The sequence below is a fragment of the Patiria miniata genome, unplaced genomic scaffold (genome assembly GCF_015706575.1).
Source record: "Patiria miniata isolate m_02_andy unplaced genomic scaffold, ASM1570657v1 HiC_scaffold_1, whole genome shotgun sequence".
NCBI lineage: Eukaryota > Metazoa > Echinodermata > Asteroidea > Valvatida > Asterinidae > Patiria > Patiria miniata.
In genome coordinates this window covers 7,999,892-8,015,859 of record NW_024037047.1, presented here as the reverse complement: position 1 = coordinate 8,015,859, position 15,968 = coordinate 7,999,892, and the positions used below count along the sequence as shown (strand labels likewise).

Sequence of the window (15,968 nt, the reverse complement as noted above, 5' to 3'; positions counted from 1 at the left end):
ATTTTTATCCACAAATGAGCCGAGGCGAGTGTTGCTATACCCTTCATCAAGAAACGGGTGGTCTTACCGACAATGAATTATGCATGTTTCAAAAAGTGAAGTCGGGCCAGGGAGGTAGTTTCAGATCAGTTGATAAAAAAACCCTTTGTCCATTAAACCCCTTTATCGGCACCACATTTTCAATTGACTCGACTGTACATTGTACCCATATTAAGTGATCGTACTATTCAGCAAGCATGGTGATGCGATTCTGCAATTTTCTGGATTGAAATAAGAAGTTGATAAGACAGTTTTATAATTTTTTGTCACCAGATCTAGTATATAGATGAACATAAAGGCATCCGCGTTCTGATCATCCTTTCCAAACTATACAGACCAATTCCCGGTAAATAAACTCATGGGAAATTCCCGCGGGAGGCTTTCGCCCCACCGCCACCCCAGCAACCGTGCACACTAGACACATTTATAAAAACTCCCGTGAGCGAGAAGCAGTCGTTCCACCCTCGCAATCCAACCCCGGGAAATGTGCCAAAATGTTTGTGTATGGGCGGCCGGACGCACTCAGACAATTTCGAGAAAAAAAATACCCCCATGTTTCTCGTAGATGATGGATGGCGTTGAGAAAAAAAGCTCACTCGTGAAATTCACCACAGTAATAGTTTCGTAAAAGTAGCTGTTCAACTGAACTTACCCATATTCAGTACAGTATATTAATTGTGGAAAATATTCGCAGCTTTTTATTAGTTTATTTCGTTTACGCTGTCGGCCTGAATGACAAAAATTCATGTACATGAACAGCCATGTAAATAACTCGGGACTTTCCCATTTTGAGCACGCAATGCATGAGCACGCAATGCATGAGCACGCAATAACCGTAGTCAGCTCCAGGCCGAACAATGCACTGAGGTTATGGGAACACATGCACATGTGATAGGGCTCCCGCGAACATTGCAGAGTCTATCACCAAATGCAAAGAAGCACCCGTATCCAGTGAGAAATGACACGAACGAGGTGCAGAATTTTGCCTTCCTTGGCCGACTGAGTCTTCACATCGTAGATCAGATGAGTCTACATGTTGTTGATGTACTAATCATCTTGCCTATAGTACTGTAGCAGTAGCAGACCAACTCTGCAGCCGCCCATGATACGTGTAGTGTCTACATTCCCATTATTATTATGCCCAATTCACTTCGATGTGTATCAATTATCATACAATTTAAGGTAATCGTGTATATTATAATTATAGTTTTTGATTCCCGTTCATAAATCAAAACCCTGCCGCCTAGCTCATATTCAACATAATATCTTGGTGAACTTTGAGTTCAATGATGCAATAATAAAGTAACTTACTAATTTCATATTTATTTACTCATTGAACTTCAGTGTAAAAGAACAATCATATTAGAAATGTACAGATCCTAATGGAGATCTTTGACGAGAAGAAAATTGTAAAAATTGTAAAAAAAATAATAATAATAATATACAAGCATGCAAAATCCACCCCCTCCTCAAAATTGCTTTATTTCAGACTTATGAGTTCACCCGAACACAATAAAGAAAACCAAAACTGAATCACAATTTATCCGCCCATAGAAGTAAAAGGTTTCAGAATTCCATGCGGAGTAAAAATGCAATCATACATGATATAGAACAACATACATGTGCATGCACACGTTGTACTGTACAATCCGAAAACATTACAATTGCGCTTGAAGTCAGCTCCCACGCGACCTTTTACATGTTGGCCCATCCATTGATACAGGGATCACGACGGCAGCACAGCTAGCTAGCTAGCTAGCTAGCTGAGCATGAGGTTCGCGAACTCCGCGTTTCAGCCCAACAGCCTGCACATTAAACAGCCGTCGGCAACTCCACACGATGCCTGGCGCAAAACTGGTCTGGCTGGTTTGGCTCCTTGCCCAAATAAGAGCGTGGGAACTTGTGAAGCGCAAGACAGACAGGTAGATCGTCATGACGACGGCGTGTCACCACCAATGCGACGAGCTGTGAAAACGTTCCCGCCAAACTGGAGTTCACTGATAGGCAATAAGACCCGCCCAAACATCCCATATATAGGTTAACTAGTGCAAGGCATTTCCATAGTAACATTATTGTCAAGGATATCTAGTGACGTGTGTCGGCTTCGTAAATATTCATAAAACAGTTTCTAAACTGCATAGTCAAAGTTGATTGTTAACCGTTCTCTTCAGTGTCTTACTATAATAATTTCTTTCCAATTCTGTAACGAAATTTTCATATACATGTATGTTTTGAAGAAACGGGAAATGATTTATTCTATCCTAATTGGACGCTTTTTATTATCCCTCTAAAATAACAGTTGATTTTTTAATTGCTTTTACGGTCATCAAGCATAAAGATTAATAATTGTACGGCTAAAATATTTGCGTTTGGGTGCATTACCTCCTTCAAAAGAAAATTTGTTATGTATTGCTAAGGCATTTCAAAAAAGACGGAAGTATTTATTTTCGGAGTGAAACTCTGAGCATGGCCGGGGAGATCCGCAGCAACTTGAAGTTGTTTTATTGATAAACGTATTAGGCCTGATATACTCCTCTTCAATTCTACCTTACGGAGGAAAAATAGAAAGGGCTACATGCAGACAACATCACCAGTAAATAAGTTCTACAGAATGCGGAAATCGGAAGCCATGGATAGTACACTTTTCCGTATCACGACAATCGGTGCTTAATTATATTTAAAAAAAAGTGCAGTTCATATACAAATAATATAGATCGTATTTTGAGGCGAAACGCTTTCTGAAAATACATTTTGGCAGTCTTTGTGCTTGATGAATACCGCAGGTGTGAAGTTAAAATATTGCCCAAGGGCCAAGAAACTTGCGGCAAGAATTTTCATTCCGATTTCAGGAAGTTGATTTCAAGTTGTCAACATTATCAAACGATGTGACGGAAATTTGCCACTTATCAAAAAATATTTGGGAACACAGCGCCTTGCTAGCTCCTGGTTTAACAAATACCGCCGACGCAACTAAGCCTGAATATTACCGGAGCACTGACCGGTAGCTTACGCGAACTCCGCGTACGCCAGTTTCGCGCACTTCGCGAACCCAGCAGCTGTAGCATATTAGCATAGTTTTAGCATAACAAAGGCGCATTGTCATGCGATGCAAATGAACCTGCACAGCTCGAAGTTTACTCCTAACTTGGAATCAAAATTAGTTCGCGAACTTCACTGACTTCGCGAGGGCTCAATTTTGAAGGCTGCCCTAAGACACCGCAACTTTCAGTTTAGTGTATGAATCTCGTTTTTTCCTTTTCATCAGCAAATCAAAGAGCAGCAAGTTCAACAATCCCCGGTCCTGGAATCCGTGGCCTCCTCCACGGCCCAGTCCTCCTACCACGCCTCCCCTCAGATCCTCCATCCCCAGCCCCGCTACCAGCAACTCCCTGCCAGACAAGTGGAGCCGCCCCGGCTATCCCCCGATTGGGAGAATCAGTACTACTCGGGCCCTTCCACTGACCGCAGGAGGGGTGATGCGTCGCCACAGGAGAGGGGTAAAGTTTAACTGTCTCTGTTATAATTGTAATAATCTCTATGACTGGAAACTTTATAACCTGTCTTACATGAACTTAAAGTCCACTTTTTTGCTTTTTCTTGAAATTTCATATTTCAGAACACAATTTCAAAATTACCGAGCAACACTTCATTGCAGGTATTCATTTTACAGGGTGTTCCAAAAAAAGTGTACACTTCTTCAGACGCACATTTTTCTAAAACTGGGGAGACATTTTGACATTGTTTTAAGACATTCCTAAACTATATGGTATATGGTGAAAATGACATTGAAAATAAATCCTTAATTAAGAAATGGTGGCCAGTTACAGAAAAATTGTCAAAAACCAGTTTGTCCACACGCGTGTATGAGATATAGTCATCGTTGTTGCAGTTCATTGTGCACGCAGTGCTATTGTTTTGACCACGTCTCATAGACTTGCGTGTGACAAACTGGTTTCTGACCATTTTTCTGTAAATGGCTGCCATTTCATAATTTAGGCTTTATTTCCAACACCGTTTTCACCATATACCACCAAGACCTTGTAGTTTTGGAATATCTTGAAACAATGTCAACATGTCTCCCAATTTTGAGAAATATGCGTCTGAAAAAGTGTAAACATTATTTTGGACCACCTTTATACATTGGTGTTACTACTGGAATGTAGGTAAACTCAAAACTGTTCTTTTTATCTTTTGTGGTTTGGCAAAGATATGATTGTTGTTTGTTAATGTTTTCTTCTGTTTCCTCCTCCCTCCCAGTACGCAGTGGACCGACCCAATCTGGTTGGCATGACGAAGGTCACCGGGTCGACAAGAGACAGACATTCGGAGGCTATGGGAAAAGGAGTAAGGGGCCTAGGCCCGACTCCAAATGTAAGTATAAATTCATGCTTACCATAAAATATCTTGCTCAGGAAAATAATCTACATCATACAGCCCTATGAAGTTAACCACAGGAACATGAAAAACGTAAAGTCTGTCACGAGCCAGAATGGCCAATCAGGCCAAATCAGGGGGGTGAGATGGCCTAGCGGTTAAGAACACTGGACTCATGCTCTGGTGTTTCAGAGGCAACAGTGGCGTGGGTTCTTGTGGCCTTGAGCAAGGCACTTAACCATTATTGCTTCGTCCTTTGGATGGGACGTAAAGCTGCAGGTCCCGTGTGCTGTATAAATGCACGTAAAAGAACCCAGCAACACTTATCACTAAGAGAAGGGGTTCGCCCTTCTCTAAAAGGTCTAAAAGTTGGTGTGATATTCTACTGAAGTGAATTTTACTGACAGAACCAGAACCAGAAGCAGATCAGGCCGGCGTTTATGTCCGGTTTTCCTTGGCACATAATGACGTAGAATATTTCTATTCCCCCTGGATTGGATGCGAGTCCATTTTGAGACCCCGTTTGCTACCAAAGCACAGTAACTCTGCAACTTCATACTTTTTCTTAAACCGTTGTCAATATTGGACAATTTACAGTCTTTGGTAGCAAACGGGATATCAAAATGTAGCTACCAACATTCCCCACAAGTTATATAAATGATGACATAAGACGATCAGATTCAATATTATGACCCCTCCAATGAGTGTGAACTTCCTTTTTTCGCGGTGTTTATTTAAATCGCGTTCATCAAAAAAAAAATCTCTGTTTTGTTTTGTTTTGTTCATTTTTTTCATTGACATCACATTGACAACGGTTTATGAAAAAAAAACGCAGTTTGAAAAGTTGCAACGTTAAAGAGTACGCGAGTGGAAATTGCTGCGTGACAATGTTGCACTGCCCGAAACAAACGGCAAGGAATATCGATCGCACAGTGCTTGTATGCATGGGAGTTCGCGAAATTGAATTTCTCGCTCTTTGTTCGGGCACTGTGCAGCCGATAGAGGCCAATTAAGAGCATGTGTGCTTACTCTTAGCAATTTCTCCTCGCGTAATCTTTAACTTTGCAACTTTTCAAACTTCATCCTTCTTCATAAACCGTTGTCAATCATGGACGATTTACAGTCTTTGGTAGCAAACGGTGTATCAAAATGTAGCTAACAACATTCCCCAAAGGTCTATATAAATGACGTCATCACAAGACGATCAGATTCAAAATTATGACCCCTCCAATGAGTGTGGACTTTTTTGCGGTGTTTATTTGAATCGCGTTCATCAAAAAAATAAACTCTCTGTTTTGTTTTGTTTTGTTCATTTTTTTCGTTGCGTATTTTCAAATGACAGACCACACTATCAGTCGTACTGGGGATGTCGTCCACCATTCCCCGATGCGGAGAACCAGGTCAGTGCCCGACCGCGAGGGACTAATGGCAGACGACGGGAAATCTTCAGCAATGGTACGGAACAAATTTCTTTTTCTCCTTTTTAAATTTTTGAGATCATTTCATTATTACATCTGCTTGTTGCAAACAAATTCATTGTAATGAAGTCCCTGCACATAATTTGGTGGACGGTGAATTAAACTTTTTTGTTTGTTAATTTTTAATTTTTTTTGAGATTGTCCAGTTGTGTATGTAACGGGGAAAGACTCATCCCTTTAAAAAAATTATTAAAGTACATTATTGTTGTTTATTATTGTGTTTGTCGATTTTGGTTGTGAGTCTTATTTTTTTCCCGTTAGTTTCAGGGTAAATTGATTACAGAAAATTGATTACAGATGTAATGTGGACATAACACTGTTTTGCCGTTTTGGGTTAAAAGTCAGTTTATTTTTTGCACCATTTTCCTTCCTAATAATTAGGCGAGAACTTTACAGACATTTCTAACTTATGTTTTGGAACATTAAGTACAGTCTTTCAGTATTTCACAAAGTCTGTTTATTTCATCAAATTTATAAATAGTGTTTCATTTAGCATACTTTGGCAGATTTTTCAGAATATCACAAAAATTTTGTTAAAACTTTCCAAAATTGGAGGAAGCTAAACAAAAATGAGTCCATTTTCAAAAGTTTGTCAGCATTGTATTAGCTCGTAATATTTGCACACTATGATCATGTCAGTTCTGCAGAGATGCCAACCAGTAAAACTCTTTTGGAGTAATTATTAGGATTTTGAGGCATGTTACTACTCTTGAAAATTCCAGCTGTCCTTTACGCCAACATTGTGGTTACTCTGAAAAGTACTGTGGTTACTCTTAAACTTGACTGTTGCCCTATGTATTTACATTAGCATTACTCTTTGCAGAAAGTATCATTACTATTTTGTAGTCTGTTATAAAGTTGGCATCTCTGGTTCTGTCGGCATAGATGTTATAAACTCTCATTTGAAAGGCATATAGGATCATTTTCTTTTCATGCATTTTGTTCGTTTCCAATATTAACAACACACAAAATCCTAAGGAGAATGTTCAAAACCTAAGCTGTCGAAATTTCAGCCCAGTGGATATTACACTTTTCGAGAAAACAGTGAAAAACCATGCACATCCTTTTGATCAGGAAACACGATTTCCTTCAACTGACTTATCAACTGACTTATCATTAGAAATCACGTACATTTCTTGATTTCTTCTAAATGACGGCAAGCCAGATGGAATAATGTCACTTGTCACAGGGTGTTTAGTACCAGTACAATCTTTAATCCACATATGCTTTTTACCCCTCAGCCGAGAGGCTCGAGGGGTATTGTCATCGCCTAGGGCGTCCGTCCGTCCGGATGTATGTCCGTCCGTCCGTCCGTCCGTCCGTCCGGGCAGCTTAGTTTCCGGATGATAACTTGAGTTAGAAATGTTGTTTGGGGTTGTAACTTCGGTAGGGGGTTGCCCTTGGGAGTAGGCAAGTTGGGATTGGTTTTGAGGTCAAAAGGTCAAAGGTCAAGGTCACCGTGGTGAGTTCAATGTAAATGGTTCCGAATGATAACTTGAGTTAGAAATGAAATGTTGGTGTCTAACTTCGGTAGGGGGTTTCTCATTGGTACAGGCATGTTGGGACTGGTTCTGGGGTCAAAGGCCAAAGGTCAAGGTCACCACGTTGAGTTAAAGGTTAATGGTTTCCGGATGATAACTTGACTCTGGCTGAGGGGTTTCAACAGCAACGCTGTTATTTTTCATATTAATTTGGTAGGTAACTTTTGGGACAAATGCAAATGATCCTATATGCCTTTAAAACTTTAACTTGAGACTGTGGTTAAAAACTAACGTTTCTCAGGATCGCCTCATGCCCGGCTCCCCGTACAAGAACACCAGTTATGATCCCTATCACGGCGCGGTGTCGGACACGGAGGTCGAATCGTCCACCCTCAGGTCCAAGAAAAAAAGCCTGCGGGTTTCCGACGGCGCTCAGGTATTGGGTTTGCAGTGTCGGCATGAAAAATAGATGAAGAAGAAAAACGATATTTGTAGAAAGGCAGAAAGTAGCTGAATTGAGATCACTTTGTCACTTGTCAATCACGAGTCAGACAGTCCCAAGTCAAGTCACAAGCTATCAAGGGCGGATCCAGAACACAATTTTTGGGGGGGCCAACAAATTTTTTGGTCCCCCCAAAAAGTGGGTCTAAAAAATTACGGCGTGGGGTTCGGGGCCCGCTTAAGGGCCCCGAAAATTTTTTGGATTCTAGATGCTCGGTGGTGCGATCTGAGGCAATTTCTGACCACTTTAACCAATTTTTTTATAGGAAAAGATGGTGGTGAACTCATTGCCTGCCTTTATTGCGATGTCACATTAAAAAAAAAAAAATTGGTTTCGTTTTGGGGGGGGCCATGGCCCCCTTTGGCCCCCCCCTGGATCCGCCCTTGCAAGCTATCTACATGTAAGGCCTGGTCTAGACGCCGCGCTACTGCCACGCCAAACTTAATAAGCCATTTGCAAGTTAAATTTGAATAAAATCTGGAACGCTGACTTAATCCAATGCTTTGCACGTTTTAACTTTGCATTCTCCCGACCAAAGATGACTGTTACTATATCACGTGATTCGGGGCAAGCCTTATGCTAGCAACCCCCAGCTCTGGCATGGCCTGGTGTCTTTGTGCCATTCTCACCCATTGTGAACAATGTATTGGTGCTGGGCGTCTCTTAGTAACTATGCAAGAGCTTGCTCCGAATCATGTGATTAGCAACAGTGTCTTTGGTCTGGATAATTCAAAGTTGTAATGTGCCAAGCATTCTGAGCTAGTCAGTGTACCAGACGTTTTTCAAATTTAAATCCCGAAGCGTATAGGTTACTCGCAAATGGCTTATGGAAATGATTGCGTCAATAGCTCGTCTATAGTACTGCAGTTACTCTAAACGCCGAACGTAATAGTCCAACCTTAACGCATCTGGAGTAATGGGCCAGGTTAAAGCAGTTCAAGCTGTTCAATGAACTTTCAGCGCGATCAAAATCTTCGCGCCGATCTCTCCGTGATGCGGCTGCGAGAGAGGGTATTGTGAGTTGCTCATGCCTAAAATGTTTGCCCCAACTACGAATTGAATTGAGTTCGGCGAGGCAATGGCATGGCGTTTAGAACAGTGCTGTGCGACTGTCATTCGGAACGGCGATAGCGTAACGCCCTGAAGGCGCTACCGTGCCAAAATCAATTCGCCGAGCCAAATGATTCTAAACGTCGTGCTATCGCCATGCTGAATTAAAAAAAAGTCAAATTAATTGAGTTCGGCACGGCAGTAGCACGGCGTCTCAAGCAAGCCGTAATGAACTGCACCAAGTGCCTTCCTTTGTCACTGTTCATCCCCCGATACTTGGTGATTTGAATTGGGACGAGACTTGTGATTGACGAGAGGCCAAGAAATAGACCATTTTAGACTGCTATGCACTGCATCTTTCCTCCTGTGTTGACTGAAAATCCTAATAGATTTTAGAGGTTTAAATTAGTGGTGTGCATTTATGGTTAGGGGAACCGGTACCCTATTGAAGTAAAACACAGGTACCTGGGTACTGGGTAGCTGGGTACTGGGTACCTGGGTAGCTGGGTATCCTTAAAAGAAACCCAACCCCAAAATTCAAATCCTGAAAGTTGTCCAAAGGGCTTTATAGCTTTACGGTGTAAACTGATACTTTCGCAAGTGTCATCTGTCGCGCGTTAAAATGCACATAAACGTGAATTCTTATGTGGTCTTCCATGTAGCCTGGTTTTCATTTTGAAAAGTCCCCACAAATGACGTTCAAAACATTTCTGTATCATTGTCTGAGAAGTTACTAGCTAATTTGTAAAGTTGGTTACGGGTACCCGATCCCGTAATCTGGAACCGGTTCCTGACATCAGCGGTCGGGTACCCGGGTGCCCGGTTCCCATGCACACCTCTAGTTTAAATCTAACCACCCAAAGATTTTTCTCACTATAAACTAGTCTCATTTCTTAGTCTTCAGGGATTGGTAGCCAACAGTACAAGTACATGTAGTTAGCTTTTGTTTCACTGATTAGAGAAGAAGACATGCAAGGAAGATTTTTGCTCAACACCTGACTTTTGTAGATTAGCCACTTGATGTAGTGCATCTGCAAATCCAACGTTGTGTACTGTATCCGGGTTCCCACAGAAATCCTAAAATGAAATTCTATGACTTCTCCAGAACAAAACTCGAGATTTCCATGACATATTCCTGCACTGTTTTGGCATCTAAGGAGCCTATTTTACAAAAGGTCTCTCTCAAATGACGTCATTTCCTACAGACCAGCCGCATGCATCGGAATTTTGATCGTCAACTTGCATAACGCGCATCGGCTGCGTTGTATTTCGAACACATTTCGAGCAACAAGCGGGCGTGTTTGGAACATTTTCAACACTGGGTAATGCGTGCTTGATTGCGTAAAATACGCAGTTGCAGTTCTCCTACAGAGATGGCCGTCTTTGATAGAGCCCTATACACTGACCACACATACATCATCACACTGAAAATAAAGGTCTATATGTAGCGTGCATTCTCATCAACAACATGGCCTCCACCTCCCCTCATAGCCATCCAATCTGCCCACCTTTTCAAGTCAAACTTACATGTCACTAAATGCTTGAAAGGCATCCTGCCCCTGTCTTCCTAGCATGTTATGGTACTACAAAACTCTGAACACCGCAAGTATAGAAAAAAGTAAATGCACATATGCACTAAATGCAACTATAACTGAGAAAGTGGAGTACATCCTCATCCTAATACAATAATCACCCATCAGTGGAGTGGAGTGTCATGGCCTAGCGGTTAAGAGCACCAGACCAAACTCATGCTCTGGTGTTTCAGAGGCAACAGTGGCGTGGGTTCCAGCCCGCCGGGTGGACACTTGTGCTCTTAAGCAAGGCACTTAACCATTATTGCTTCATCCTTCGGATGGGACGTAAAGCCGTAGGTCCCGTGTGTTGTGCAATGCAATGCACGTAAAAGAACCCAGTGACACTTATTGCTAAGAGAAGGGGTTTGCCCCGGTGTTTCTGGCCTCCTGTATAAACTCCAACGCGGAGTATTTAGGAGAAGAACCAACCAAGAACCAAGAACCCATCATCACATATGGGTTGTGCAGGATTCCATGCCTTTTTTGCTAGGAACATCAACTTTCCATGAATGCTTGAAAAAGAACAAAATTCCATGACTTTCCATGATAGCTTTAAGTACCAGGATTGTCCAGGATATTTTTGCCATGACTGTGGGAACCCCGTATACTTTACAACATTCAAAAGCTCAAATCACATTTTAGTCCAAGTCTGCAGTGCAGACGCATGAAATCGGAGTTTTCTCTTTCTATTCCCATCTCCGCTATCTGCTTTTGCTGTTTTGTGCTTTTGTAGTTTGCCATTGTTTTTGTGTTTGTAATTGCGTTTCAATAGTTTAGGCCTGTTCTTGACGCTGTGCTACTGCCATGCTGAACTCCATTAATTTGACTTGTTTGAATTCGGCACGGCGATATAGCATAGCGTTTAGAACCATTTGCCTCGGCAAATTGAGTTCGGCACGGCAACGCCCTTTATAGGGCTGCTGCGCTATCTTCATTCCGAGCGGCAGTGGCACGGCACTGTTCTAAACGCTGTACCATTACCGTGCTGAAATCCTTCAATTTGAAGATGGGGTAAATGTTTTACGTTATGTAGAACAAGTACATGCTCAAAATACCCTCTCTGGCATCTGCATCACAGGAAGTAGAATTGGCGCAAATATCTTGATCACGCTGAAACTTCATTAGCATGGTAGTAGCACGGCGTCTAGAACGGGCCTTTGGGTTGTGGGAATAGATTTTAAAAACCTTTTCATAGTAAAAAAACCCCGAGATTTAAACAAAATGAAATAGAATATTCAGCATAGGAATTTTCTTAGTACATTTTCCAAGTTCCGTAGTTTTTTGGCCGAGAGAAAAGGGATGATATGAATAAAAAACACAAAAAGCACAAACCTTCAAAATTCACATCCTCCCTGCTTCTGGTTTGGCTGCTTGTTAGAGCCAAATATCATTTAAAATCGTAAAAATATTGACAAGGCTTTTAACTCTTCATCTAACAGTTTTTGGGCAATTGCTTTTTGATCGCACCAAATGAAATTATCATTGCGAAGTGGATTAGTCAGAAATGAGTTGAGATTGTCGCAGACGTATCGATTGTTGTCATTGTTAGTGTGCCCTCACATGACACTAAGCGTTTGGGGACAACTTTAAGCTAAGTTTTTGTAGTTAACATCGTTTGTCTCAACCGTCATACCTTATTAGTGCTTGATATATTTATTATACATAAATGTACATGTAACCTGCTGTAAGTAACATTGTCATTAACATATTTTTTGGTATTTTTTTTGTTTTTGTTTTGTTCCCTTTCCCCGCAAACCCAAACGTGCTGCTCATGCTTATGCTGGATTTAACCTCCTGTAACCCCCCCCCCCTCCTTCCCCAGCAAAAGACACGAGGCCCCGCCCTCCGCCATCTCCGCTCTGCACGTGCGCAGACCCTTCCCGGCCGCTTCGCAAACGGGACACCGCACACTCCCCCTGTCCTTAATGCTCCCAAGCCTCAAATAACCCCCGACCCCACTAACAGCTGGGACGAAGGCGCCGCCACTAACCAGGACGAGTTGCCACGACGACAGCCAGAACGGAACCGGCGACACACGTTCAGCGGCCAACCGCTCGGGCCGCGGGCCAGACCATTTGCTAAGGCACGCCCTCTGCATGCTAGAAATAGTAGTAGTGGTAGTTAGAATAACTCTCAAACGCTTTACACATCCAAATTGCACTATTAGTGATACTGACACCCCCTTTTGAAAAAAGTGGTATCTTCCATTTGTGAATTTTGTTTTTGGCTGATTTCGTCATGTTTTTTTTTTTGGAGGGGGGGGGGTGTTTTTTTCCCCTTAACCGTGTCTGCCGTTGAAGCACTGTAGAAAGTTTGGAAAACTTTTTTATTCCTCTTTTTTTCCATTACTCATTGCATTCCATGAGCATATTTTTATGCAAAACAAACATTGCCTGCTAGTTTAAAACGCTTAGCAAAAGCGAAAATATGAACCAGCCAGAAACAAAAAACAAAACCAAAGAAAAAACAGAAAATGATGGTAACCAGATAAGTTCCAAAGTACAGGTTTGGTATGGATGAATACCAGTTGAAAAAGTGTTGGTAGCCGTTCAGGTCTTCCCAAGTACATATGAATCTGCTTCAGATGGGTTACCAGTTGTTTTTTTCAAATGAGATCAGCAAAAAATGGAGGATGCCACATTTTGTTGTTGTTCACTTCTTTGTGTTTCCTTGGGCTCCATGCACAAACATGACAGGACGCGTTTTGACCACTTTCGAGAGTCCCTTGGATGGAACACACCACGTGCGCAAATTACGCGCAACTTATTTTATTCTAAATGTGCACAAAGACATAGCATCTTTGCGTGAGCGTCAGGCGTCGTCGGCGAGGCATTTTAATGTCTCTCTCCCAGTGGTCTCCCCTAACTCTCCCTTTCTTACCGTTGAGGGGGTACTTGTGCACGGAGCCCATACTATTCATTAGCACCTTGTTGTCACAATCTGCACATGCCATTTGACGTGAATTTCTCCCGGTAAAAGGAAAAGTATTGGGGCAAAAAAGCAAACTTCACAATGCTTTTTGCGACTTCTTTGAAAATGAAAACATACATGTACGCCTTCTAAAAACACCATAAAACTTTATTTAAAAAGTCTACGAAGTCTAGCTATCCAACACTGGTAAATTTAGCTGTAGTAAGTTTTACACTTTTATGTCACAGTTTGAAGAGCAGTAATGCAATAGTTTAATAGTAGAGGTTTTCTGTTTCAAAGAAAAAGAAGACATTAGACTGTTGGAAAAATGGAACCGGGTACCTTTATCTGAATAGACTTCAATGTTGGATCGCCATTCTGAAGGTTAAGAATTTTGTTTTTTCTTGGGGAGGACGGGAAGATTTTCCAGCTTGCAATAGACTTTCAGTAGTACACATGATCTAAGGGAAACAGAAAGTCACATTGGTTGGAAAGCCAGACCTTGAGATTATCTAGGAAGCACCAGAACTTTGGAATGAACATTTAGGATTGTAGGTCACATTTTAAATAATGTGACCACAATTGTGGCCCTGGTTCGATTCCTGGCTACGGACCATATGAGAGGGGAGAGTTGTGCGTTGATTCTCTCCTGTGCCACGAGGGTTTCTCTCCAGAAAAAAAATCAAAGCTGTGCTCCATGGTCACACATGGGTCGTATGGCTGGCTGCCCAAGGCGCCTTTACATGCCTGAGGCTCGACCACGTTGTAGCCGCGTCCTTCGCAATTCAGCTTCTCAGCTGCCAGTAAGGATGATTAGCCTCTCAAATTATATGACTAAAATGTACCATTAAGGAGACACGGTATCGTAATTTCTTCGAACAGTGGGAGACACCGGTCTTTAGGGAGACATTTTCATGTCTCCCTAATGTCACAGCCCCCCTTTAGAGGCACAATTTCATTGTCGCAATTAGGTTATATTTGGTGCTCGTGGTCTAATTAGTAAACGTACCGAAATTCCTGGAAAAAGGACAAGGGCATATTGGGTTAGGGCACATTTAAGTTTGAAAAGTTTTGTGCACAAGTCTATGGGGATGTCTCCCAAATGTCTAATCCAGGGTAATATTGATTATTATTATTATTATTATTATTATAGTTTGTGCCTGCCACTTTGTCTCTACCCGCGTAGCAGAAATAAACAGTCAGACCTCCATGAACGGAGTAGAGAATCCTAAAAAGAAAACAGTGTGAAAGCCTTAAAGTTAATGGACAACAATTGCAAGCATTTATTTTTGCCGATTTAAGGAACAACAATACAATATATCCGAAGCAGGTTATTAAAAATCTAACCTGTCGAAATTTCAGCTCAGTAGATTACATTTTGAGAAAACTGTGAAAATGCATCTTTGTTTTTCTCGACGCAAAGCAAGGTTTTCTTGGAAAGGAAACAGTCGGAAGGTATTCTTTGAACATACTTTCTAGGTTGATAATTGGGATATCCAGGAAAATGAAAAGATATTTTTGATTGAATAATCAGCCAACACTGCCACAGCTGTCTGCTTCAGAAAACTGTTCTTCTTAAGTGCAGCAACATTTGATATTGTTTTGAAAAGCTAATATGGTTTTTTTCATTTTTTAAATTTTTTCGGCTCTTTTAGAATGATTGATAATTTCTTTCACTGCAAAGCTTTAAAATTAAAATTCGAGTTTGCTGTTTGATTTTCTTTGGTTTCGGCTTCTTAATTAAAAAATTAAATACAATTTCTGTCTAATGCAGAGTTTGATCTTAACATTGACCAAAAAAAAAAAAAAAAAAAATATGCTGTTTATAACTTAAGTGCTTTCAACTGAAATGCAACTTACATTTCCTTTAATAATATTAAGATAGTTAATAAAAAAAATGCGCACAGGAAAATAATCCGTTCTCAGTTTTTGGGGATGCAAGCGGTTGCAAAGGTAGTGTGAATAACCAATCAGGGGTTTTTAGCACATATGCAAATTAAACACCAAAAAAGATTAATATTCATGAGATGTGAGGGAGGTGCTGTAAGGAAGGCCAAGAGACCAAGCTTGTGACCCCTGACCCAGGTAGGAGATGAATATTCATGAGAAAATGGCATATGCAAAATGTGAACTTAGTATCGGTTGAACTTCTAGTTTAGTGTAGAATTTACACTCTGGCTTAATAGGCGTCTAAACTAACCTACACAGGGTGAGTCAGAAAACAAGGAAGCCTAAATGTCCGGGTCTTTTTTTTGTAATGAAGTTCTGCATGTAGCACTTTCAAAATCTAGGATAAGAAAGCCCAATTCATGAGCTTTCTCTTAGTACAAGAATCATTCAAATCACTCATGTACTTTTCAAGTTACGGAATTTTGAGCACAAACACCATTTAAAGTTCTGTCCACGGATCACAAAAAAAAGGTAAGTGTTCTTTCAGCAAAACGAAAACAACTCACATAAGGAAGCATGTGAATTGTTTTCGTTTTCTGAAAGAACACTTACGTGTACTTTTTTTGTAATCCGTGGACAGTTTAAGTTTAAAACGGTGTTTCTGTTTAAA

General features: G+C 41.2%; 1 protein-coding gene across 5 annotated transcripts in view; it reads left to right on the top strand.

The window, feature by feature from the left end:
* Positions 1–15,968, top strand: part of LOC119721637 — a 108,549-nt gene that overhangs the window by 67,412 nt on the left and 25,169 nt on the right. For 3 of the 5 annotated variants that reach the window (XM_038191687.1, XM_038191686.1, XM_038191689.1), the window contains 5 exons: positions 3,305–3,536; positions 4,297–4,410; positions 5,756–5,868; positions 7,674–7,808; positions 12,321–12,581. In XM_038191687.1, the coding sequence (XP_038047615.1) occupies positions 3,305–3,536; positions 4,297–4,410; positions 5,756–5,868; positions 7,674–7,808; positions 12,321–12,581 (855 nt within the window). The remainder of the gene's footprint in view (positions 1–3,304; positions 3,537–4,296; positions 4,411–5,755; positions 5,869–7,673; positions 7,809–12,320; positions 12,582–15,968) is intronic. The other 2 variants (XM_038191688.1, XM_038191690.1) reach the window with 2 other exon arrangements.